The sequence below is a fragment of the Phoxinus phoxinus genome (genome assembly GCF_949152265.1).
Source record: "Phoxinus phoxinus genome assembly, chromosome: 7".
Taxonomy (NCBI): domain Eukaryota; kingdom Metazoa; phylum Chordata; class Actinopteri; order Cypriniformes; family Leuciscidae; genus Phoxinus; species Phoxinus phoxinus.
The window spans coordinates 31529205-31556641 of record NC_136882.1 but is presented as its reverse complement, the minus strand read 5'-3'; the positions used below and the strand labels follow the sequence as shown (position 1 = coordinate 31556641).

Here is a 27437-nt window from a genome sequence, read left to right as displayed (position 1 = left end):
AAGACTTCAGAGTGGCTACAGAAAAAAAAAAAGAGACTGCAACCGGGCCCATGCTTTTGGAAGGTGGCGTGAACTCCGTGTTTTGAAGGGGTTCAAAACGAACGCAGAGACTGTTTTTTTTCTGCTGGACAGGTAAGACATTTCAATGGTTTAATTATGTATCAGTAGCGCACTTGTTCGCTTAAATCCTACAGTTACAGAGTACTGAACTCCAGGTAGCCCTAATACACATTAAATGTAGTCACGCAGCGCTGATGTTGTTAACATTAACAATTTGAGAACAAAGTATAATTTGCACGGTTTGACGTGATATGATAAGCGATCGTTAGATTTAATCAGCGCGATTTACTGCAATGCTTTTTCCCCCTTATTTGGTCAGAACAAAAGTGAATGTACTTACTTGTTCAGATGACATTTTCTGGTGAAAAGTCTTATGTTGATCATACTGTACTTCCAAAAAGTAGAATCTGTGATTCCGAATGACAGTATCCACACCGGCACAGTGACTGACAGCCACACATTCTCCTCAAAACATTGGATTCATCCGCGCTGTGCCGTTGCCGAGGCACAACCCACGTAAAGTTGATAATTCCGCGAATAGCAATTGCAGATTTCGAACAGAGATGGCGACGAACAGGAAAAACTACGGACTGCAGCTTTAATTTTGGGATTTTGACTACGTAATCCAGATTACATGTAATCAGTTATTACCCAGTACTTTGTGTATGTATATATATATACACACATAAAACACAAAACACAATAGCACACAATTTCTTAAACTATTTTAAACCTTTGTTAAAGACAACTTTTTAGATTCATCCAGGTGTTGAACAGGCAGGTTTCAGTTCACATTTTTAATCTAATAGTCAAGGAAAGAGTGCTTAGTGAAATTGAAAAGCTGTTATCCTGTTTTTTTTTTTTGTTTTTTTTTTTATGTAACCCTCTCAAAGCACATCACTTACAGTAATACATTTTAATATCCGCATCTTCAATTTACTGTAAAAGAAAGTAAGAAACAATGAAAAAATGGAAATGCACAACCTTTCATGACTAACATGACCTGCTTCAGTTCCTCATTCATCTCAGTGTAACATCTCAGAAACACTTATTATTTTTCAGAACCTAATGACAGCTTATTAAGTCTCCAAGGATGATAAAGAAATGGCAAGATCATTAGTGGCTGGTTTCTCTCACAGTTTTTTATCAATATTAACATTATTTTGAATTAACATTGAATTGTATCTGATATGTATATGGCCTACTGTATTGATATGAAATTTAATAAGTTGCGATTTCCTCAGCATTTGCAAAAAGGACTTTTGTTTCACTGACTTCACCACCAGCTCTCCACAGTTCTGACAGGATTCCAACTAGGTCAGTGTTGTATTTCTCTCGTCGACCAGTAGAGGGGGTCCAAGAGAAATATGACATTAATGCCAACCCTGAATATTTTTTTCTTTCTTTTTTTCTTTTTTTCAAATAAAAATATTTTTGCCTATTATAATGGATTAATTCTCTCTTTCTTCCTCCCCATTATATGTGATTGAAAATATAAATATATATTTAAAACGAAAACGGTGCAGCAAGATAGGCTACCATTCATGAGGATGTGTACGGACCGCAGCCCAACAGTGGTCATTACTAAAATCATAATGAATAGATATTCGACGTAACAAAGGCTTATAATAGCTACTAATAATGAAATGAATCAGTTAAAATATAGGATGTGAATGTATTATAACACACCACATGCACAGGGGTTTAGAATAGCAGCTTTAATTCAAGTTTCTCCACCCTGTGTTCTTAGATACTATAGCCTGCTGGAGATCACGCCAAACGCATTTTAAATGCAGTGATAATGCGTCTAATCGATTACCGAGCGGCACTGATAGATCCGTTTCTCTGAGTCAGACGGTAGCTGAAGATGGAGGAAGCAGGCGACGGGAATCACTATTGCTGCGTGTCTATCGCACTGCAGTGGATACACAGTATTTAGACGCTGTCTGTAACTCCATATCAGGAGAGATGGAAGTGTGTCACTTCGTGCATCGCTAGAGGTAAGTTAAAATGTCCGTTTCAAATGGGAAGGTTTTCCTTTCTTTGTTTATGCATCTGTATGTTCTGTGTTTTGACAGGTCCAGGAAGCGTCTGGATCAGGGTGCGAATTATGGGGGAGTTTGACCCCACCTACCCCTAAAAACAGGTCAAAGGAAAAGGTGTGGGTCTCAAAGTTTTGCTAGTTGTAAGTGTACTTGCTTTTCGTCAGCGTTTTCGAACAATGTTTCAGTAACTAATAAAGTTAAATTAGAAGTTAGTCCGAGTGTGCTAAACGGATGGCTCGCGAACATAATTTGAGGTAACCATAGCAACAGGTGTCTGCTTGCTCGCATAAAACATAGCCTACTGTCATTATTTATCACTTGAATAATTCGTACAGTGGCCTTCGTCACTTTTTGTGATTGTGAAATTATTTCCCTAGCGGTGTGCGAATTGGTAAAGGAATTTAAAAGGAATCAACCTTTTTTTCTTTTTCAAAAAATGTCTGTAGGGCGCAATCGGGTGTGATTGTTTTGGCGCCCCTAGCGCGCGCATCGAATTAATTTTAAACTTTATGTTTTAAAGACGTTTTAAACACCACTAGATGTATTTGTGATGGTTAAATCTGTATTAACGTGATAAATTACGCCAGTTGGCCTACGAATGTTTTGTTGGCAATAGACAGCTCCTCAGGCAAAAGTAATTCGCAAGCGTTATTTGGCGCACTCTAACAAAACGTTTGAAAATGCCTTTTAAACGTAGGCTATTGCCTAATATTATGAAAACAATAATACGATTTTAAGACCCCCTCCCCCAGCCTTGTCAGTTGGCACCCTAACCCCCCATAACTCGCACTCTTATCAATATTTATGACTCGTGTTTGTACATTTCCGTAGTTATTGCGCATCATGAGAAGTCAATGGCGCGTCTGCAAAGAGCCTGCATTTAATGCATGTGAATTAGCCTACTGTCGGCGTATGTGTCATGAATACTAAGCTGCACATGAAGCATATAGAAAACACGCACACACTCATCCCACAACCTTTGATGGACTGTCAGCCAGGTGGAATTATTGGGCTCTAAGCCTGTTGTAGGCAGTTCCCATCATTTCCTTATTTATGGCTTAATTCCCTTGGAACCGGTGGATCCAGTTGAGTATTCGCCTTAGTCTGACATCGATTGACCCAGGTGTTGAACAGGCACAGGTTTCACTTCACTATGTCAAAGTAGTTTCAGATCAGAGGAAGAAATCTAATAGTCTGGGGGAAAGCGCTTAGACGCGTGTGAAATGGAAAAGCTGACGGGCTTGTTCGGCGCAAAGGAAGTCACCAAACGATAGAAACCCAAGCAGCTTGCTTCCTAAGTTTTTTTTCTTCTTCTTTTTTTTTTCATTTGGGGCAAGATCGTCCCCTGTTTGTGACCAATATGAACTCCAGTTGAACATGACAGTCATCAGAGGACTTCATCATCACAGTAGACTCTGAAAAGCCTCTGTCATTGGAAATAATTTCACGCGTTTCTTTTTCTTTTTTTTACGCAAGGATTTCTTTGGACACTTACTTGCGTTTTCACAGGGGGGAGACCAAAGAAAAAGGTAAAAGTTTCATCCAATTATCTTTAATGGTTAACATCTCGTAGAGTCTTATAGTTCAATTAAAGTCCGGAAAGACTTTTTTCTAGATTATAATGCTGGAAGGCTATATACTTTTTTTGTTGTCATTATGTATTAATTCTGCTATACCTCAAGTGACATCGCCCAAATACAGTATTATGTCATTAACATCCGTTTATGGTGACGCTAATCCAATAACTTGTTCAAAATTTCTTAAGTATATATCCTCTATGATATATATATATATCATAGAGGATAGAGGATATGTACTCAATAGATGTTGTAAATCTATAAATACTGATAAATACTGATAATATATATACATACACATATATATTATAGCCTATATATATATATATATATATATATATATATATATATATATATATATACACACACATATATATGTATATGTATATATATATATATATATATATATATATTATAGCCTATATATATATATATATACATATATATATATATATATAATTGTGGGGGTTTGTAAATATCCGAAGATTGTAAATAGCCTTTAACCTTCTTGAAAATGTTGGTGCAATTAGTTTGACACAATCTATAGTATCTTTAAAAAATAAATAAAATAAAAACATTAAATCAATTTTGAGATATTATTAATAAAAATGTGTAATATTAATATTTTAAAAACAATTAAGTCAGCATGCAGGGCGCCATTTTGTTTTCATGTGACAACCATAAAACAGAGACCCCTGTAGACCCTCATTACTGTTATGATTTTCATATATTCTGACTTTTTTATTAAAATATTTTTGTTCAGGTCAAATAGTTACCCTAAGTAAACCTTTTTGATATTCATGAATCAAAAATAATGAAAAAAATAAATGTTAAATGTTAACTTGAAAATGTGTTTAAAAAAACATGATGATGATGATATGCTGTAGGTACTTGAAAACTATTTTAGTACTTTTTTTGCGTGAGGGTTAGCCTACACCACACACACCACATTTTTGTTTTCCTGTTTAAATGGTCCCCCCTCCAAACATGAACCCAATGATTACATTTCTAAGAACACGTTACATGTGTTTTGCATTCGATTTTTAACAGTTCCTTTTTTCCCCGGACATCCTTATTCATCATTGACCGCTATAATGCATGTAACATCCATTGCATCTCAAAGGAGTTTAATTAGATGAAGTCTACTGATATTCAGGAATTGATCCGGGACAGTAGTGTTTTGTTGTAATGCTGGATGGTTAAGGTTGTGCACACGCGTGCCGTGATCTGTATTTTAGGGCCCCTGGAGAAGCGCAGCGCCATACACCATACATAGGGCCAACTTCACTCATATTGCTTTGCATGACATTTCATCACGCTATCATTGTTTAGTGCTTTTAATTTGAGGTATCATTTCTTGTACTAATTTGGTTGTATTTCCATATCAAGGAGCTGTAATTTGTGTCTTGTTTATTTCAGAAACTTTGATCAGGGTCAGAGTATCCAGGTGCACTCTTGTGTAATGTCAGAGTATTCCTCATAATTTATGGGATCTCAGGAAAGATGGTTCATGATATTGTGTAGTTCCTGATTTGATGAGGGCTTAGAAGTTAACTTGATATTTTACCGATCGATTATTGTTTAATGTACTGTTTGTGTGCACATTATAGTTATTAATGTTTTAAGGACCGTGCATTGCCACTTATCGATATGGAAGAGTAGAGAGATAAAATCAAAAATTATTTGATTACTCTATTAATAAAACAGTATCTTTCTTTCTAGCGCATTTAGCATCTGCGATTTATTAAAGCATAAGAGTGTTTATTTATTAAGCTGCTTAATTGGTTAACGTGATATTTACTTAATGGTTTTAGAAATACTCATAAATCGTAAAACTAGTAATTAAACATTTTAAAGTTGAAATAGAAAAAAATATCACATTTCTCTTTTCAAACCTGACCCAGTGCTTATAGATGCCCTAATCTTTGTCATAAGTGAGGTTCTATAAGGATCATTTTAAGACCAAGCCAAGAGAATATATTTTCACACATGTACATGGAGCCATTTGTGCAATTTCCGTCCGTCAAAACATTAACAGAAGCTCTTATTTGGTATTTCGTAAACGTCATGGAAGTACTAATTTTATCTGTCATCACAAGTTAAAATGACATTCCTCCCAGTCCGTTCTAGAATATTAAACCAGTAAAACCATATTAATGCTGTGCTCGTTTTTCTGTGTAAAATTTAGAGATGATTTCATCTGCTTGTGCTCTAAAATAAGCCTTAGATGTATTGTTTTAGTTTAAATGAATTAAACCTGCATAGCTTACAGAATATCGTGGCTAAACGTGTTTCTATCCAGCTATGAGGCCAGCTTTATTTGATCTGACGGGCGATATGTTGTACATAAGAAGCATCGTTGATTTTTTCTGCTCACTCGCTCTGTCCAAACATTTAATTTTAGACTTGTTTTAGAAGGACCTGAAACTCAATGAAAACATGTCAATTTTCACACTTTGCATGTATCTTTGTTTTGCCTAACCAGGAAGTTGTCACTTTATATGGTACTTCCCTAATACTTCACAAGACTATTTAGATTTTATATTAAACATGTTTTGTTTTTTAGATTATACATGGCAGTGATATACCGGTACACAATTGCATTTAGTTCAGAAGAGCTAAAAACTGTAACAGAAAAGTTTAACATTGATAAATCGTACATTAGTGTCTTTTTTTTCCCCCACAGCAGTTTGTTTATGTGCCAGATGTACTGATTTTGAAATGAAAAATGTATTACAAATGAACTGTTGACTTTGAACGTCTAGTGAATGTACCCTGGTGTTGCAAAATTTGGAGGAAAAACAGAACATTATTATATAATTCCGTGGTTAATCATTTTTAAAGACTAAAAAAAACACTGTAAATATTTATAAAGAAACCTGTGCCAGTAATGTTTGTTAAATGACCATTTCTCATTATAGAATAATGCAAAATCCTACATCTAATGTATAACTCCTCTTCATTTCACAGCTCTGCCCCCTGAATATGGACATGGAGGCGTCGAATGGCTATATTGCGAGTAAGTAAAGTATTTGCATACACTTTAATGGCCATTTATTTAGCATTGAGTGCATTTAAAGTTAATTTGCTAACTGTATAATTCTGTTCTACCAGACAAAAGCTAATTGGAGACAATGAAAGATTAATAACAACATAATAGCACAGTAATAGTTATACTGTAATCAATCAGAACACACACAGACCTAAAATAGTCAAGCAGTTCCGTCATCACAATGTTTTGAACATGTCACCTGCTTCTCTGTTTCTCTCATGCTGCGTGTGTGAATGTGACACACACTTCAGGTTTAGACTTAAGCCTATTGATAATTGTCCTTTTCCCCCTGACTTCTTAAAATGAGCGACACATATTTGGACCAAGCTTTATCGAGGAATGCTTTCTGTAAATCAAATTAGAAGACCTGGTCAAAAAATCTATTACTTTTCTTCTTGTTTTTTGCATTGTAAAAATGTTTTGTTGCTTTTTTTTTTTTTTTTTTTTTTTTTTTTTTTTACATATGTTGAGTTGTCTGCAGCTGTTTAGCCAGTTCTGCTTTATGAATATGTGCAGTAGTCAAGCACACTTGCTGCCCCCAAGATCCAGTTGAAAAGCATCGACTCTTGGCTCCCCTCGAGATTTGTTATCTGGACGGGGCTTCAGTACCAGGTGCACAGTGGTACCTTCAAGCCCGTTAACTCCCCCGGCAGATTCCCTCAGATGGAACATGCTGATAAAACGTCCCTCATCTAAAATTTTTTGCAGGTGTCTTGGAAAATGAAAAAGTTTACAGTTTAACTTGGTTCCATAGACTCTTGAAGGCATTTTTCCTTTCTCATAGGGCTCGTTATATTTTAAAAGCTTGAATGAATGTCATACAACACCTGGTTTCTGAATAGCTTTATCATGTTTCAGAAAACGTAACTCTTTTTATAGTACAAGATAATGAAGTTGTTAATGATTTGAAACTGTGCTTAGATGTGTCAGTGTCTTCTGTCTTCACAGCAATTTTTAGTTTTTTTCACATCAGTTACACTTCATTTTTCTTCAAGTTTCTTCTTTTCTGGTTTAAAACCACATGCTGATAGTTTCCCTCCAAACTAGGTATAGTCAAACAGATTGGTTTCCTAAAAAGACCGTTTTAAGTTTGTCCATCTCAGATCACAGGCTAATACTTCAACCTTTTGTACAGTAAACTGCTATTGATATGCTAATAAGACCTCGTCCCCTTCAGTGTGTCCTTTTAAAGAGCAGTTCGGCGGTGGCAGGTGGCAAGGAGCGTGAGTGGGAATGTGTTTTGTGTTTGATGTGGAAGGATGGTTTGGAGGTGTGTGGACGGACAGGATAAACCTGATCCACGCTCGAACTTTAGCGTCTACGACATGCCACAACCAATCACTCTCTTTCCTGGGAGAACCGATCCTGTTAAAAAAAACATTTATTTTTCTTGTCTAGTATCGCCACTCTGGCACAGAACCTGCCTTCAGGCTCCACCCACACGAATGTAATACAGCCAACGGCAACCATGCTGCACAAATCACTTCAATGTTCTAAGTCATTGAGTTTAGTGAAATATATTTGCACACAAACACAGTCCTTTTTTAGTAACCACGGTGATTTCAAAGTCAACATGAAATCCAGATTGACCAATGTATCATTTATCAAATGGTTCATGTTATTTAAAAAAAAAAAAAAAAAAAAAAAAAAAACTTTTTTCAGTTTTTAACATCCACTTTTTATGATTCAATCATGAATAAAAATCTTGTTTTTCCTTCACTGAATATCCCATTTTGCTCTGAAAAACCATATTACAGAAGTCATAGGTGTTGCTATTTACGTTGATTTTAACCCGTGGGCCACTATTAAAAACACCCCCAATTAGTTTCCTCATCGATCCACTAAAAAAGAGCATGGAACAGTCCATTCTGTAGGTTGCGGTTTGATTTGTATACACAGTCTCAGCGAATGAGTGAATCGGGATCTGATTCTGACTCAGCACTGTCATAGGCCAGACCTGTAGTCACTCCAGTAGTCTCCAAAGGGCCTACGGATTTTCAGCATGCATCACTGCATGGGGGCAGATGGTAGCCTTATTAATATACACCGTATGCTGTAGGCCGTCATTACAATAGAGCTCTAGGGCCATCAACAATCATATGTGTGGGAATGTCAATGTGATTTATAGAACAAATTAAACAACGTGGAATCATTCTAAAACTGAGAAAGCCACATATTAAAGTGCGTCAGAGATTTCTCAAATGATAATAAAGCCAAGTGCATACTGCAAGACTGCATAGTTGGGAAGAAAGACCTATAAAGGAAACGAATAGAAAGAATTTTAGCATAATTTATAATATATTGTGTTTTATTTTATATTTATTTAATACTTTTATTCAGCAAGGATGTGCTAAATTAATCAAAAGTGACAGTGAAGACATTTATAGTGTAACAATCTATTATACTATTTATAATATATAAATACTAAATACATTTCTATATAAATACTATATACATTTCTATATAAATCCTGTTCTTTTGAATTTTCTAGAATCCGGAAATAAATGTATCATGGTTTCCACACCTCAACCATTTTCAACATTGCAAATAATAATGTTTCTTGAGCAGCAAATCAGCATATTATAATCATTTCTGAAGGATCATGTGACATTAAAAGACTGGAGTAATGATGCTGAAAATTCAGCTTTGTCATCAGAGGAATAAATTACATTTAAAAATATATTAAACAGGAATTTTAAACTGTAATAATATTTATCATCAGGTAATGCAACATTGGTGAACATAAGAGACTTCTTTCAAATTTTTTTAAACATCTTACCCTAAACTTTTGAACGTGTGTGTGTGTGTAGATGGGGAAGAGAAACATCTAATTGACTTTAAAGTCAAGCTGTGAGTATTTAAATGTGCACATGTTGATAAGCTTCATTCTTGTTGTATGCGCTTGGCATTAGATATATTTATCGCGGTTCTGTTTAGATGTGGGATAAGAGAGCTCTTTCAGCCGCTACTGTACAAGAGTTTAGTTCGCTCTCACAGATCTTTTTTCCTGAGAACCTCTCTCATGCCGGGAGGCCATCAGACACAGCACTCTGTTATGGAAAATCCTCCCCTCGGCCGTCACTCAAATCGAAGTGGCTGCTTATTTCCCGTTGCCAAGGGACTGCCGGTTACCTGAGATTTCCCTCAACCCCGGCACCGTAACTGGAGACGGGCTTTGGGATTGTGTCATTGGCTTCGTCTCCCCGAGTTGCTCTCCCTGTCAGAATGACAGTGTCTGTCTACCAGCTTGACAGCACAGATATCTGTCGCCTGATATACCTCAAAGGCCCTCATTTACTGATCATGAATGTAATGTTCAAAACCTTTATAGTTCATGAAGGGTGGTGTGTTTGTTGTATTATAGTACTTTAAGGATTGAACAAGGACCTGTTGATTCACAAGAAGAACACAGACAAATGAATCATTAAAAATGCCATGAATACTGTTTTAGAGCCCTTTGGCAGACTCACTCTGCTACCTAACAAACCTGTTTAAAGGAGGGACTGACTAGATTTAGTGCATTGGTTAGAGATATAACAGCCAGCTTAACGGTGACATCCAAGGTACTTTCCAGTCATAAACGTGGAGTTCAAGGAATGATCTAAGCCGTAATGCTGCCCTTGGAGGTTGTGTGTATGCATAATGCAAGCATTAAGAGCTGTCTAATGTCGTTGCCGTTGTATTGAGTGTTTGGCTCTGAAGGGGTCAGTGGGTAACGGGATCAGGGAGCAGGAATCGCTCCCCCAGAGTGGACACGCTGAAGCCATATTATTTCCCAAAGCCAGTGCGCGGAGAGATGAGGAAATCCAATCTGAATCTTAAGTATGTGGCTGAAAGCTTAACAACCCCTCCACAAATTAGTTGATGGCTCACCGTCTCTGTAAACTGAAGTGTTGAGATGATCATTGACCCTAGAGAAATTTCAGCTCTGGTAACAGAGACGGGTGGTATTAAAAGCAGTGTGTACAGTACCTGAAAACCATGGGATATGTTGCTCTCCTTTAGTTAGTTAGTTAGTTAGTTAGTTAGTTAGTTTATTTCGGTCAATTTCAAAAGAAAAAGAAAAAAAAGAAAGAAAAACAATTTACAAGCAAACATAGAAACAAAATGTAAATTACAATAAAAACAATATTTGAAAGAATAAAGTACCAAGGTATCAGCGAGTATTATAGAGGATCATAGAACATTTTAGATGGACATCTGTTGGAGTATTAAACAGTAGGGTTCAGTGCTGTGCAAAGTGAATACAAGCAGTTGTTGTGTAATCTAATCAGTCAGATTAATTCAGTCATTTTATTATATTACTGTATATACATATTATTTTAATTGTTAAATAATATTCTGAGACAAATAAAAATATGTATATATATATATATATATATATATATATATATATATATATATATACATACTGCGTGTGTGTGTGTGTGTCTGTAAATATTATATAATGTAAATATACATAACATATAATATATGTTTATTTAAATCATTCAGTTCAATTAGTCAGTTAATTTAGACCACATTAAACAAATTTTTTTGGATACCTCATACCTGACAAAACATTATTACATTGTATTTTTGACTTTAAAACCGTATGATTAAGTATAGAAAATAAAGAGTATTAAGAAGAAGGCTACATTAGGAAGTAGATTTGAGATTTAAACAGAAGGCTACATGATTTTATTAAGCAAGTAATTTTTTGCTCTAGACTAGAATATAGGCCTAGTCCCTGTTGTGTCAGAAATAACATTATTTTATGAGTCATATACAGTATTTAGTAAATGTGAAGATGCATTTTACTTCATATCTGTTACTATAGTGTGTTTATCATGGCTAGAACACTGATTAACCAATCAGCATCTCAGACCTGAACTGTTTTAAGCTGTAGATTGCAGTAAAAATGTGTAATGAACAGTATTCAGTACAAAGCATTAAATAGTAGAGCACGGTTGAAAGTATATGAGAGTAGAAATGACAGTAAGAAATGAATATTTTTGTTACTGTTATCCTTTATTCTGTTTTATCTTTGAGTGATAATCAAAAAGCATGGCTTTTATAAGAGAGTTGTTCCTTGAACTGTCTGCTCGTATAGATCTGAGTTCAGAGCTGCATTAGCCACAATAGCTGTGCTGCCTGGAGCAAGGCAATGTCCTCAGTGCACTTGTTTCTGTCTGTCTCCTAGGTAACGGCGATTGCTCTCCCAGGAAGGAGAACTCGAGAATGCTGGTGGACCTGTCGACCAGCACATCCAATGGCCAGCGTTCTCAAAGTCCTGATTCCCCTGCTGGTAAGTAGGCCTGTCTTCTATCAAGTCCACTCCCCTCAATGCCTGTTCCCATTTGACTTTCTTAGATGTGGTGCATTGATCAGCTTAAAGGGATAATTCAGCCAACAATTAAATTTCTATCATGTACTCACCCTCATATGTTCCAAGCCTGCATTTCTTTCATTCCTAGAATGGAAGAAGAGACATTTTAAAATAATGGGTAAAACTTTGTTTTGAAAGTCCACTTTAGTTATAACTTTGCAATTACATGTCAATTTCCAGTCATTAGAGTATTAGTAGACTGTCTGCTTAATATCTCCTTGCACTTTATTTTGATGGTTCTCCAACAGACATTCTACTGGCTAACTTTGCAAGTACATTTCAGCTTATTACATAGCCCTAACCTAACAGTCTACTAATACTCGTCTAGTCTAATAAGAGGTAGTTGACATGTAGTTGCAAAATAAGGAGAGTTAGTTGACATGTAGTTGCAAAGTTTCTTATAGTTAGTAGACCCCAAAGAAAATATATTCCCCCTATATATGAATGATCAATATATTAAATGATATAACGGTATATTTGAAAATATACAGAATAATATATTGTGTTAATTAAATAAAATATATTGATTAATATATAAGGAATTGCCGCTTTTCATATATTGAAAAATATGTGACTATATATTTACTAATATATCATAATTTATGTAATTTTATATTCAGTAATACACTTTATAATATATAGATGTACATGTGATAAGATATGGTACTGCATATGTATAAATATATTGAACATATATTTACTCATGCATTATAAACACATAAACTGTATATAGAGATATACAATGTAGTAAATTTCTTATATTTTATAATTATTTACATTATACATGTTTCATATGTTCAAGCTAGTTGACAATAGCACAAGCACACCTGCATGTACTAAAGTATTTATCAGAGTGACTATCACTGTGCTGAGGAGTGCACAGCCATTACTTTTTAAATATAGTAACATGTAGTCTTAATGGTGCTCGGTCAATCTAACCACAGGCTCTACTCTTCAGCATAATGGTAACCCCAAAAACTCTGCATGCTGGAAACTATATGCATGTGTTACTCATTCTGTGAGTGTGAGTGTGAGTGCGTGTGCGTGTGTGTGCAAACATTCACATGTATATGGGAACATGGATGTGCAATATATGTACACAATAAAGGATAAAACTTTATGAATATTACATGTAATACTATTTTTGTCTTAATTTCTAAATACTTTATATGTAACTATACAGCCATACACGTTCAATGCATATATTGCAGTATATTGAAAAATATAAGCACTAGTTTCCCATATATGGAAATGTATTATGTAATATATTTCATTATATTTTGCAGTATATTCTAAAGTGTACTATCAAAATAAAGTGTAACCAAATAATGTGCTGGTCAGTCTTTTTCATAACTAGAGCTTTCAAGCTTCAAAAAGGATGCAAAACCACCATACAATTCCAAAATTATATAGTGTCCTTATATGATGAAAAGATCAAAATTTCAGTCGCTATTCAATGAAAACTTCTCTCATAAATGCGCCAATGAGAGCTTGGGCAGAAATAGCGATGTCTGGTTCAAAGTCATTCTTTGAGTCAGATTTTTAAATGAATCTCTTTATTTGGTTCTAAATGATTTGACTTGTTTTAAAGGGTTTTTTCCATTTGAATCAACTCACTGACTGAATGATTACATTGCAGCCGCAACAGTTGTCAGGTTAAAATCTTACTGGAGAGGAAGATTAGATAAATAATAATTAATTGATCTGTCTTTCACACAAAGCTTTCATATGGCTTCAGAACATTAGCACATGCATCGTATTTACAATATTTTACTGTGCTTTTGTTTCCTTTTCTAAGCTTGAAAGAGTTTTAAAGCTTGAAATAAGGGTGAGTAAATGATGGTAGAATTGTTGAACTATCCCTTTAACATGAGATTATGAAATACACTTTCCAATGTAAAATATATGAAAAAGGAGAAATTAGTGAGCATCATTTTGCAAGGGACAGAGGAAGGACCTTTATCTCGCAGTATAAAAAAAAAACAAAGAAGTTACAGCTTTATCTACGATCTGGTGGGATAGGCCCACTCTGTGACATCTCCCTTCCTCAAAATCAACTACTTGTTAAGATGGAACTACTTGTCAGCATGAGCGTGCATACTGAGAAAAGGGAAGCGCTCGCCGCCGAAGGATGGAGGCACAGACCATGATCCCAGATGGAGATTGTTCTTCTAGATAATTTATTGGTCATGTTGCACAGGATGTTGAGAAACATATTACTGGGTAAAGAGAAGTCTAACCTACACATATACAGTTTAGTTAACCCCATGCTTATATGCAGAGATGAAGGGGTGCACATGCACAGTGCATCATGTATCTACTGTATCATTCTGTATAGAACTTATTCAAAGGAGACGTCAGTGCAAGCCATCATTTAATGTTCAAGGGTTAGACATTTTCCAAAGGTGAAATTTATTAGAAAGAGACCTCCGAGTTAGATTTGCACATCATTTATGCATCCGACTATGTTGGTTTACTCTGTTTTTGTACTGTGCCTAGCCGGTGACTCGGGTGTATGGATCCCCAGCACTGAGTGCGTTTTGTTCTCATTCATCTCCTTTGATCAGGATTCTGTATGTTGTCCAGGCAACCATTTCAAGTTCACTCAGCTGCAGCCATCATAGATACTCCATAACGTGTACGCTATAGATAGTTAAACCGCAAGCAGCTGTTTTCTGATGTCATGATTGACAGAATGGACAGAGAAATAGGAAGAAACATACAGTACGTCTCGACACATTGAGGTAATGCCGTTCGACTGTGATGTGTTGACAGGATTGCACCGTGTTTTCTGTGGGTACAATTTTGTAATCGCCGAAGCTTGCGATTGTTCTTGCGAGTCATAAGTGTTTCTTTGAAAGTGAAGATCTCTTGTGCAATATTAAGCAAGTACTCCTGTAATGCTTCGTTGGAAGTGCCAGCGAGTGAAGTGAGAGTTATCTTGTGGCACTGCCACACAGCACTTAGCCTATCTTTCAAAAGCTCTGTGAACCTGCATGTCACCGCGTGTAAACGGTCTCTTAATCGAAATGGGACGTTTTCAAAGAGATGTTTGAATGTCATTTAACTGTAACTTACTTATGCTAATCTGTGTTTCTGTATGTATAGCACTATTTAGAGGGGATCTTCTAAACAACTATATACATACAGGGTTCCTCAAATCCGGTCCTAAAGGGACACTGCCCTACAGAGTTTATTTCCAACCCTATTCAAACACACCTGAACAAGCTGATAAAGGTCTTCAAAGTTCCTAGAGAATTGCAGATAGGTGAATTTGATCAGGGTCTGAACTAAGCTCTGCAGGACAGTGGGCCGGATTTGAGGAACCCTGATATCTAGCATATGTATGTGCATATTATATGTGTATATAATAATGTATGGATTAATGAAGCTTACCTCACTCAGACTGATCAGACTTTACTTGATTTAAGCCATCAACTGTTTTACCCAGAACTACAAGTTGACCAAAAGGTAAAAATCCATAATGAGGGTGCACAAATGAGTGCTTATGAGTGTTTATGATTGACATCGCACTGGTTTTAGAGTCCGCAAACAGTAGGAACTACTGAGCTTTTTTTAAGGGGGGATCAGAGAGATTTTAGTCATACTCTCAGACTGTGACTCAAATCTAGCGAAACAGCAGAGAGGTTTGCCTAAGGGACAACACTCATACTGTACGGATGGGAAAGACGGAGGTGACTCAAAGCTTAGTCTCAAGCTCTCGCCCAGAGATTAAACTCACAGTAAAATTACAAACAGGTTTGTCTGGATGGCATAGAGAGCTGCCTGCTCTTTTTCCATCTGTCGTGAAACCTGGAGAGTGTGCGTGGTTGAGACGGAAAACTTGCGGGCCGGGCTGTCGCGTGTTTACGTGTCGCTTTGTGTTTATACGTCCCTTTGCATGTCTATTTTTGTCACGCTCTGTGTGTCTCTGCGTGTGGGGGTGGCCTCCCTGGAGGTGCTCGACAGCCTGTGCGCTGAGATAATGGAGAGACCCGCTCAGTCCAGACCAAAGCGCTGGCCCGCCTCCTCTTCTCTGTCTCCCACTGTCAGTCATGTAGAACTCCACCTGCCCACCGTTTGCCTCCCTTCACTAGAGACTACAGCTGCATCGGCCTTTTTTTCTCCTGTTTGTTGATATCCCAATGCTGTTTTCATGTTGGAGAACAGATTTCTTGGTCAATGTGCTGTCATAGTAACAAGTGACTTCAAAAGAGTCTTGTCACAGTCTTCATTCACACGTTAGTGCTTGATCGTGTGTATGGAAACTACTGTAGTGTGCAGTGGATGATGTTTGTCTTTTGTTCAGATTGAAAACTTGTTTAAAAGCTTGAGGTTTTTTTTCTTTTTTCTTACAGCACGCACAATCAAACAAGAGGAAGGCACTGAGGAGGAGACGGAGAGAAGGCCCAGTGGTCCAGATGAGGCGGGCCACAGCGGTGAGGAAGGTTCTGGATTGGAGGAGCACATGAGTGACAGCCCAAACAACTTACAAGATGCTGGGCCAGGAACAGACGTGCAGAGTGACACGGGAATAAGACTGCCAAATGGTAAATATAATGGTAAATATTAAGATTATAAGATTAAGATAAAAAAATAAATGTATATATTTTTTTTTAAGATATACTGTAGTCTAGAAAATCGTAAGACCTCATGGAGAAGTCATGGAACCTTCTAAAGGAAATCTATGTCTTCTAGTTTTGCTCTGGTCTAAAAATTTCATCAGCTAGGTATTGGTCTTTGTGACGGCTTGAGTAAAACTTGAGCCTGAGCTAGAATAAAACTTGCTGGTAAGTCAGCATACTTTAGCATAAAAAAATGAAAGAAAAAGGTTATGGAAAAGTCAAAGAATTAATTGTGGTAACCCTAAATAAAATGAAAGTTTAAAAGATAAGATATTTTAAAAGATACATAATTAGAAAAAAAAACACACATTTATTTTAATTATATCATGTCCATTTTATGCAAGGCATCACAATCCAGCAATTCAAAGTGCAAATGATTTGCCTAAATTTATTGTGACACAACTCAAGTAAGTTTCAACAGAGAACATTTCACTGACTTCCCATTAAAATAACAAAACCATTTCGTGACCAAGGCTTGTCATGCGTTCTTCCTTTTTTCAGTGTTAAAAGGGTGTGGAGCTCGTAGCTGTTCTATAAGAAGACAATAGTTAAGACTAGGAGTTATTCTCAGGGAAAGCATCCCAGGAATCCTCCACAACCTGTTCCCAAGCCCTGGGATGACGCTGATAGTGCCAGACAACACGCTAGCAGGGTCATATTTCACTTTTCCAGGTTTCCATCTCTGCCCACAATGACAGAACGTTCACCTTATCAAGCCACGGCACCCCGGCGCTCAACGTGGGGTTACAGAAACTAATGATTTCAATTTCTGTGTTCATCAAATGTGTTATAGAGTCACAGGCTAAATTTAGAGCAGGTGCTCACGCAGCAGGTCTGATGTATGACTAATCCAATTAATTCAACATAATTAGGTTCCCAATCAAAAAATTGTATCAAAGAGGCTTAGCGTAGTTTTCATAGCTGTGAAAGCTATTTGTTGAGATGAAGACTCATAAAAGAACAATCGTTAGTGCTCGTAAATGGCAAAAATGGCAATGGAGGTCACATTGTATAATTTACATGATACTATAGTTGTACCAAATGACGCGCTATACACTATGCACTTATAAAATAAGAATGTATGCACTATGTATTCAACTGTGTATTATATGAACTTTATAAGGTTATTTTGTGATTCAGAGTCATCCTCCGCTACGTTATTAAAAGCTGTGACAGTTGAGAGCAACATAATATGAAAAATACGAGGCCACACTGAGACTTCCACAAACATTTCAGATTATGGTACAAATGAGTCCTTTACCTATATAGACTGATAGACTGGCAAATATATTTTACAAATCTTACACCATTTTTTCTATTTATATCAAGGCTACTATTCAAACGTCTTTATTTTATATTTTTATATTCAATATATCAGCCAACCATGAGTGGAAAAAGCAACCTCTGGATGTGCTGTGTGGTAAACAGTCTATATAAAACTGCTGCACAGAAAACACTGCAGTATTTATGTTTATTAACATTAGCTAAACCGGTGATAAGTATGTGTCTCTTGTTCGTGACTCTGTCCATCAGGTGAACGGCCGTTCCAGTGTAACCAGTGTGGGGTTTCATTCACTCAGAAGGGCAACTTGCTGAGGCACATCAAACTCCACACGGGAGAGAAGCCCTTTAAATGCCCATTCTGCAACTACGCTTGTCGCCGTCGTGACGCCCTGACTGGACATCTGCGCACACACTCAGGTCAGGCCACCACAACTCTGCACATGCTATATAGAAGACATGTATGGGCGGTAGTGTGTTATTAATGTGTGCCGGCCATAGCCTAAACAATTATTGCTATTCTGTGGCCAGAGCTAACATGTTCTGGAAAAACTGAGCAGATCTGTTCTGTCCTGAGGGACTAGTACAGACAGCCTAGCAAACACTGCGGTTAGGCCACCTAGGACATGCTGTTGTGTTGCCTGCAAGTCTTGCGCTCCACCAAAGGAAATGCTCTCTGTCAACCAAAGGGAAGTGTCGCTTTGGTGAAGCATCACACTCTAACCCACTTTCATATCAGCCCACCATCAGTTGTCTAGTCCTCATCATTGAAGATCCGGGTCATACGATACCATCAGCGCTCAGCTCGGGACTTCACAAGCTGTCACTCAGGGACAGGCTTGTTGAAATGCACAGGGAGAGCAGGAGCGGCCTATCACTCTCATCGTGTTTTTCTGCCTCTCTTCGTCTTTTGTCATTTCCTGTTTTTCAGCTCTAATCACAGCGCAGGGATAGTGCAGTTTTATAGGCCAGGCAGCTGATGTCTGTGGTGTCCTGTTTTTGTGGGCAGAATTTATGAAATAATTAAAGACATAGCTACATTTTGGTTTCACATATGCGATGATGGTCATGGTGGGAGAGGTATTTTAGTCTTCAAAACAATATAATTTTATATTAAATACACTACCATTTAAGAGTTTGGGGTCTTTATGTTGTTTTTTTATTATTATTGTTCTTGAGTCTCACCAAGGCTGCATTTATTTGATCAAAAACGCAGTAAAACTGAACAATTGTGAAATATTTTCTATTTTTATGTATTTTATAATGTAGTTTATTTTTGTGATGGCAAAGCTGAATTTTCAGCAGTCATTACTCCAGTCTTTAGAGTCACTTTATCCCTCAAAAATCATTCTAACATGCTGATTTGCTGCTCAAGAAACATTTATCATTAGCAATGTTAGAAACAGTTGTGTTGCTTAATATTTTTGTTTGTAATTAATTTTGATGAGTGTTTGATGATAAGAGAGTTGAAAAAAAAACTTTTTTTAACATTATAAATTTCACTTTTCATCAATTTAATGCATCCTTAAATGCGTCCCTGATTAATAAAAGTATTAATTTCATAATTTCCAAAAAAAAAAAAGTCTTGCCAACCCCAAACTTTTAAACTCTAGTGTAAATTGTCTATGCTTGAATTTCTTTTCAAAGCTTACATTTCAATGGAAAAAGAGATAGTTGGCATTTTGTGATCTGTAATCTAGAAAAATGAGAGCAACTTTAAAGGAGCTAAAATAGGCTACCAGTTTTTTATTGTATTGTATTATTATTACTATTATTTTTTACCATTTTTTGGTCACTCAGTACTTCCACTTGTCTTATTTCACAGTTTTGATGACTATACCATTCTTCGAAAATGTCATGAATGGTCATGAGACAGTAGGAGTTGGTGTATCCATACTAGTAGTATAGATTCTCCATCATTTAATCAACAAACTATGCAAAATATGTGGTGTGTGTGTCTGTGTGTTGTGGTCTATCATATTGATATCAAATGTCAGTGCGAAAACGTTTACCACCAAAGCCTACGCACCCAACTACCTCAGCGTATAAACGTTTGTGGCCGATGAGAGTCATTAAATAATTTGCATATCCATTTTTATAGGCATTATTAAGGAGATGCCACAAGAAAGGTTTGTTCTACCACAGTGTGAGACGTGTTGTTGTTGCTGGAGACGTTTTAACGAGTAATTTGAGTACTTAAGCAGCAATGTCACCTGGGTGGTCTCGCCCTTTTTGCCACAAGTCCTTCCCCACTCCTTGGTGTCCCGTCCGCCTTCCCGGCAGCCACTTCAGCTGGAGCGGAATGCGAGGAACTCAGCAGGTTTGACGACTTCTTGTGCAACGAGCGCCACATGAAAGGACTCATCCTCTTTCGGCCCTTGGCAACAGGATGATTGGTGGCAAACAGCCCAGGAAAGTTACGTTGAGAGGGAGTTGAAACACGTTGGCTATCCAATTGTTGACGAACGGCTGTCGCTGAAATCCATATGCATCCACGGAGACCACAGACATTCTCTAAAAGATGAAACTGAAACGGCATGTTGTACCACAGTTTTAGGCGTGATTCATAATGTTGGTGACTTTTCTTTGGGTTGCTTTGGCTGTCTTTGGCAGCTTAGTAAAATAAGAAACGTGAGGTGAGGGGCTAACGCTTGATTCAGGGAAAGGATGCTTTGAGCAGGGTGTGTGTTCAACTACCAGTTGAGTAAGTTAAGCACTTTTGCTGATGCTCTACAATTGATAGGCATTTACTTGAAATGAAATGTCATCCTCATCTCACTGTTTCCTGTTTTCAACCCGAATGGATGCGGTTTAGAGGGCTTTAATGCATCACTATGTGCATGAATTTGCATTTGAATAAGTGCTTAGACAGGGATTTTTTTCTAAATCGTCCAAACTCTGCTACAGGAACTCATCGGTTTTGAATGGCTGGTATTAATCGATAAAACCATTGCTTTTCTTTTGCCCCGTAACAGTTCGCATTTTTGTCTCCATCGCATATTAGCATGATTGCCTGTTCCAGACTTTGCAGCTTGCAGGTGTTTTGACAGTTCATTGAACCAAACAGTTCAGTTCTGTTTTTCCATTTATAGGCTATATTTGTCTGTGTGGATGCACTGTATCCTCTCAAATGTCTGCGCCAAACCATTTCTAATGTGCTGTCATGCACACACCCATTTATTAGAAATATTGAAAGTGTGACAAAAAATGACACTTTCAGAGCTCTCTCATCAGGTGAAACCGTTTCCAATACAGTCACCCACTGACATATAAAGACCACAAAACTATTAACGTGTAAGAGTCTGCACTAGATCCCTTGATTACCTGACCTTTACAGAGTAAGACCAAGTTCATGAAAGACTATTTAAATATAATAAACAACTTTAGTCAATCTTCACAACAGACATGATGTGACAGTTCAAATAATCATATATTTGTATTTTTATATATTCTTTATATTATTGTATATTAATAAAAAAATTTAAAAAAAGTTTTTATGTAAATATTGCATTATTTTCATGTGCATTTTATACAAAAATATTTTTGTGTTGTAATTATAAAATAAATTTAGTTTTTTTTAGTTATGAATATAAAATTATATATTTATATAATATTATTTTATCTTGAAATATGATACATTTAAGTGTGTGTGTGTGTGTGTGTGTGTGTGTGTGTGTGTGTGTGTGTGTGTGTGTGTGTGTGTGTGTGTGTGTGTGTGTGTGTGTGTGTGTGTGTGTGTGTGTGTGTGTGTGTGTGTGTGTGTGTGCATATATCGTTTTCTATTTAAATTAGACCTAAACTACAATGTAGACCTTTTTTTTTTTTGCTGTAATCCATCCTTTCCCACAGAAGTGACAGGACCTCCGTTGTTTGACATGCGCTCTACATGTGAAAGGCCACCTCTCAGTCACTAGTTGTCTCACTTTCACTGTTTGCTTCAGACGGAAAGCACTATGGCACTTTGAAGAGGGTTACCGAAATGTGTTGGGGGTATTTTTACAATTGGCACACTTACAGGTAATCCTACAGGCTTGCTAGTAACAGGTGTGAATTATCATTATTTCTCACGTGCAGTAAGAGACTGGTTAACTGAGTTCATACAGTATGACTCAATTCGCTAGGCTGTTTTGTTTCACTGCCACACACTTTATGAATAATTCTGAAAGTCCCTTACACCAAGGATTGACCACAGTGCTGACAGCAGCCCCTGTCTCAAATTTAATTATCTTTTTAGCTGACATAACAGAACACAGCGCAAACATATTGGTGGGCTATGTTCCGAATTGATACTGAGTGAATGAGAAAAAACATGACAGATAAATGAATGACTCAACCAATTGATGAATGAAACTCGGAATTAATCAATGAATGAATTGTTCCCTTAGCTACTGGAAAACTCACATCTGTTTCTGGAGGCTAAGCATCGTCCTCCTCCTACTCTTCTCTGCCCACGACGGAAGGACAAGATGCTTGTTTCTATTACATCTTTTGGGAGGTTTTGTCCCGCATTATCGCCCTTGCACTGACCTAATCTTAGTGGAACTGACTGTGAATCACTTCACACCTTATCCGGCTGAGGAGAAACACTCACTCGGTTTCTGTTTATTGTTCAAAGAGACTTTCCAAGTCATCGCTCGTGGTTCCAATTACAGATCGATGACGATAAAACTACATAAAATATAACTACTATAGTACGTAATTCTATCATCTTCTGGAGCAAACCCCCTCACCGCGTTGTAGTGGTTGCATCATCACGAAATCAGATTTTGCCCACTTTCTCGCTTACTCAGTTGGAGACTGAAACTCAGTTGTGTGAGCGGTCTGAATGAGTTATTTTACGTCTTAATACTTATTTTACTACTCTTTGATGTCTTTTAGTGGGCAAACCACACAAGTGCAACTACTGTGGGCGGAGCTACAAGCAGCGCACGTCATTGGAGGAGCACAAAGAGCGGTGTCATAATTACTTGCAGAGCGTCGGAATGGACTCCGCCTCCAATCCTGGCCCATATCCTGGTGAGTGGCTCATGACTTCATTGAGATTGTAAGATGACGGTTTTCCACATCAGTGATGAAGTGTTATTGTGACTTATTGTGAAATCGTTTTGGTGTTGGATGACACAACTGTGTTCCATGAGCTGGTATGTTTCATGGAAACAAAACAATAGCAATTACTAGCATAGATTTGCCACACTAATCATTTGTGGGGTACATTTTATTGACACCAAGGGTACAACGTTTTGCTGGTTAGCATGGTTAAACCCTGCTGGTAGATGTCCAAACTACAAGCCTTTGAAACATTAACATTCTATCTAAAATCAGTGTTATCTTGACATTATTGTTGTGTTTGTCCAGAGAAATTATTTACATGGCATTTACGGTTCAAGGGCCTCATTTACGTACAATCGGATTTGATTCTAAATACCATGGATTTTATCCTCCATCAAAAGTGAGGAACAAATCAGGAGCTTTTCAATAACTTTTTCAATGTTAAATATACCAGTAATTTAATTAATTCAACATGTTTATGGAAATAAATAAGAAATCACTTAGCATAAATATAATTGAATGCACAAATGAGCAATATTTAAACTGCCTTTTACTAATTACGGTAAATCACTGAAATTAATTTACATGTATATTAATTCTTTCCTGAAAATGATCATTTATGCTACACACAGACGCATAATTTATCTTAAATAAATTGATATATATATTAATGCTTTCCTGAAAATAATAATATATGCCTACAAAAATGCCTATTGCGCACGTTTACTTGGATTTCCTTGACATTGATAATGTGGCATACTTCGTCTAAACCATGAAGAGTTATTTGTGCGCATTCTGTAGATCAAACGCAATTTATAAAGAGAGATGCATTCAGGAAAAGTTGTATAAATCGTTTATAGAAACATTTCGGTAACTGTAGTTCATTCACATTTATTATCACGTCTTTATAAATGAGGACCCAGGTGATTGGCTCAAAACAACCTGGCTGCAAAACTTTGAGATGAATAGAAATGCTAATGAATAGTTTTCTTTATGTATTATGGACCAGCTTGGTTGATATGCTGAATCGTTTTATCATTTTACCAGTGGAGATTCCAAAGGAGCAGAGGTCGCTGGAGTCCGCTGGCATGGCGGCTTTTGACCGGCCTCCTGTAATTGAAAGACTGGGGAATGTGGGTAAACGGAAGAGCACCACGCCACAGAAGTTTGTGGGTAAGTGTCACCTCAGCAGTAAATGTGGTCGAATCTACAGTATGCAACACACTGATCTTCAAAGTTCTAGCGGTGCTAATGAATGTAAGACAGGTCACATGGCGGAATAAACATTTTCAACCTCACACTTACAGTCCCTGTTGCAAAATGCAAATTCTGTCTGCTCTGTTTTAAGTCAGGTACTGTCTAGCTTGTCTAGGACGCAGGTCAAGATGTATACCTGATAAGAACTTTTCCATAATTTAATCATCATTTCATTTATTACTTCTACCATAATCATTACAAATGAACACAAAAATGAACATGAATGAACCACTTTCTGTAGAAGGAACAGCAAATAGAGCTGGATGGATTAGGCACAAGCCATAATGTCTAATTTCAAAAGGTGCTCACAAATAAAGTTTTCAGTTACTTATTTAAATACTGCACAGTGCTATTTCAGAGCATTTAGCGCCTGGTTAAACTGGATTGCGGGTGGTTAGTGAGTAATACGCAGGTTTTTGAGCTGAAATACCACATGCAACTGCTTAGTGCATGCTGAGTTTCCACATGAAGGAACAGAGAGCAGAACTCACTTTAAAAATATAAAGACATAAATACAATGAAATTGTAATGCAAGATCTCTTAAGGGAGATAGAAAAATATTATTTGAAAGGAAACTCATTACTTGGCTATTGACAATATATGCGGAAATCAAACTAAGTATTAAAGTGAAAGAGAGCGAGAAAAAAGGGTTTGAGTGGGAGTTTTTTTTTTTTTTTCATTCTGTGGTTTTTGCACACCTGTAGCTTTGCCATTGCTTTTACTGACTACGCCAGTGCAGTTTACCGCATCCATGTTATGCAGGGGTTAAATTTTCTCACTTCAGTCTCCAAATGGGACTTTCCATCATTAATGCAATGAAAACATAGTAGCAGATTCTTTAAATGCATCTTTTACAGCAAATTGCAAAGTTAGTATTTTCAGTACTTCATGTACTTTGAGGCCATTGTTAATGCATTTTTTATTGCATTGTCTATTAAGGTGAGAAGATGGTTCGCTATTCGTACCCTGAACTGAACTATGAGATGGGCCTGAAGTATGAAAAGGAAGCTGAGTTGATGCAGGCCCAAATGATGGACCATGCCATTAGCAATGCCATCAACTACCTGGGCTCTGACTCCTTAAGGCCTGTGGTCCATCATCCATCCCTCTCCATGGCCGAGGTGGTACCAATGGTGAACCCGCTATTCCATCCGGTGTATCCGCTCGGCCCGCGCATGGACAGGCCCAGCAGTCGCGAGGCTCCTCCTATGCCCCACCCAAACCCAGAGTTCCCGCACCCAACCAATGGCGCCATTTCCTTGGTCAGGCCCAAGAATCCTCAATTGGCCCGAGACGGGTCGCCGTGCAACAGTGGACAGGATTCGGCCGATTCGGCGCGGAGCAGCCCTCGGGACAAGCTCAGCGCTGCCGGGCACAGGTCGCGATCCAGCCCGGGGTTTGGCCGGGCAGAGGAAGGCAGGGCGATCGACGCCAGCCGGGTCACCGCGAGGGATAGCATCCGCGTCTTCAGCCGCGAGGGCCAGGAGCTGAGGGTGTTCCAGTGCGAGCACTGCCGCGTTCTGTTCCTGGACCACGTCATGTACACCATCCACATGGGTTGCCATGGTTACAGAGACCCGCTGGAGTGCAACATCTGCGGCCACCGCAGCAAAGATCGCTACGAGTTCTCCTCGCACATTGTTCGTGGAGAACACACCTTTCGTTAGCACTCTTGCAGTCAATTTACTGCAGACGGCAAGAGTTTACTGCCGAAGCATTACGTGAGCACCAATCGGCAGAAATATGAAGGTTTGGGTCCAATAGAAATGTTTTCATTTTGGAGCTGTTTGAAGATTTTTGTTCTGGGTGAGGGGATGAGTAGTTTGTTTTGTGAATGTTTCGTTTAACTTTCTTTTCCAAAAATGTTTTTTTTTTTTTTTCAAAACACACATTTTATTGTTGTGTATGTACTGAACCTTCCAGCAGAGCAGCTATGTGTTATCTAAAGTTGTGAAGTTCTTTCTCTTTTTTTTGTCATCTTTATTACCTCGATGCATGCTATCATTCCTGTTTAATGGACCTCGATCAATATTACAGGTAAATCGAGAAACCAGAGGACCACTGGAGAACTAAACCGTTTAGTTTTGTGTAAAAAAAAAAAAAAGACTAATTCATAGCTTCATGCTGCTGTGGCTTCTTAGTGCCTTGCTGATGTTTTGAACGGCACGATTTTGCCTTTTACAGAGTGGTTTGTATCTTTTTAGCATCTTTTCTCATCACTCGCTCCATTTCGATGAAGTTCCCGGGGCGTGTGGGTCGAAGCTTTTGGTTTTTGTGCTAATTTCCTGTTCCTCATGCCGGTGCTATGCTAGTTTCACAAAAGCAGTCCTGTAGTTGGCACAGTCTTTCGGACACATTACAATGAAGTGTTGATGACAATCCCCTCGTGTCTCTTAGATTTTAACGGGAGACCGAAATATTTTTGCCATGCTAAGGACAGATGAGTTTTCCGTGCTGTTTTGCTTCTGTTGCACACTTACTATCACCTCTTGCGTTCTTATGCACTTCGCTGAAAACAGCACTGCGACATGCCTTGATAAACCTGTTTTTTGCACTATTAGCTTGAGGCCTTGGGCAAAAATATGCTATTTCCATGCTATTGATAAAGGGAACAAAGATCATTGTTTAGTTTAGCTAGTCACAGTGCAGTAGTTTGAACAAGTCTGTACCAACAGGGTTGCCATATTTTTGATTGAAATCTGTGAATTTCACTCTGCCTTTCAGACCGAACGCCTCATTCTTAATGCCTTGTTAAATAAATCTCCTCTGACTATCTTCAGTGTTACTGCACAAACTGTTTAGATCAGTAAAGAGTCTAGATTTTCTTTTTCAATCCACAAATGTTGTCTTTTTAGCCCACACATGGACCAATGTATTTGTTATTGAGCGATCTTAAATATGCACCTACATGCGCGGCATATGCAGTTTTCGTTCGACTCTAGTCAGCTAATATATTTTATCATAGAGAGATAAATAGATAACCTATGCGCAGTTACAAATGACAAAAGAAATCTTTGTCTGATACTGGAACAATGTAGATCTTATAAACCTAACAACAACTTCTATAGACGCTAGAAGATTGCTGTCGAGATTTCATCGCTAACCCGGACTGCACGAGAACTT

At 37.6% G+C, this 27437-nt stretch overlaps 1 protein-coding gene across 11 annotated transcripts; it reads left to right on the top strand.

Moving 5' to 3' along the window:
* The first annotated feature begins 1877 nt into the window (after positions 1-1877).
* ikzf2 (IKAROS family zinc finger 2) lies at positions 1878-26199 on the top strand. Of its 11 annotated transcripts, none has more exons than XM_079617918.1 (10): positions 1913-2060; positions 2139-2219; positions 3582-3634; positions 6653-6701; positions 11917-12021; positions 16461-16652; positions 18261-18428; positions 22887-23024; positions 24105-24230; positions 25254-26199. In XM_079617918.1, exons 4-10 carry the CDS (start codon positions 6668-6670, stop codon positions 25979-25981), a joined length of 1491 nt encoding a protein of 496 aa, XP_079474044.1. In that variant the 5' UTR covers positions 1913-2060; positions 2139-2219; positions 3582-3634; positions 6653-6667; the 3' UTR covers positions 25982-26199. The 11 variants fall into 11 exon arrangements, with proteins under 11 accessions (XP_079474053.1, XP_079474052.1, XP_079474048.1 ...); XM_079617917.1 differs by having other exon boundaries at positions 1923-2060; positions 16461-16664; XM_079617927.1 differs by lacking the exon at positions 3582-3634 and having other exon boundaries at positions 1878-2060.
* The last annotated feature ends 1238 nt before the right edge of the window (positions 26200-27437 follow it).

Bases quoted from the DNA above. Each gene is read 5' to 3' on its own strand.
- ikzf2 (XM_079617922.1), top strand. From the start codon at position 6,668: ATGGACATGGAGGCGTCGAATGGCTATATTGCGA. The intron at 12,022-16,460 runs GTAAGTAGGCCT...TTTTTCTTACAG, and splicing joins AAGTCCTGATTCCCCTGCTG to CACGCACAATCAAACAAGAG. The intron at 24,231-25,253 runs GTAAGTGTCACC...TTGTCTATTAAG, and splicing joins CACGCCACAGAAGTTTGTGG to GTGAGAAGATGGTTCGCTAT.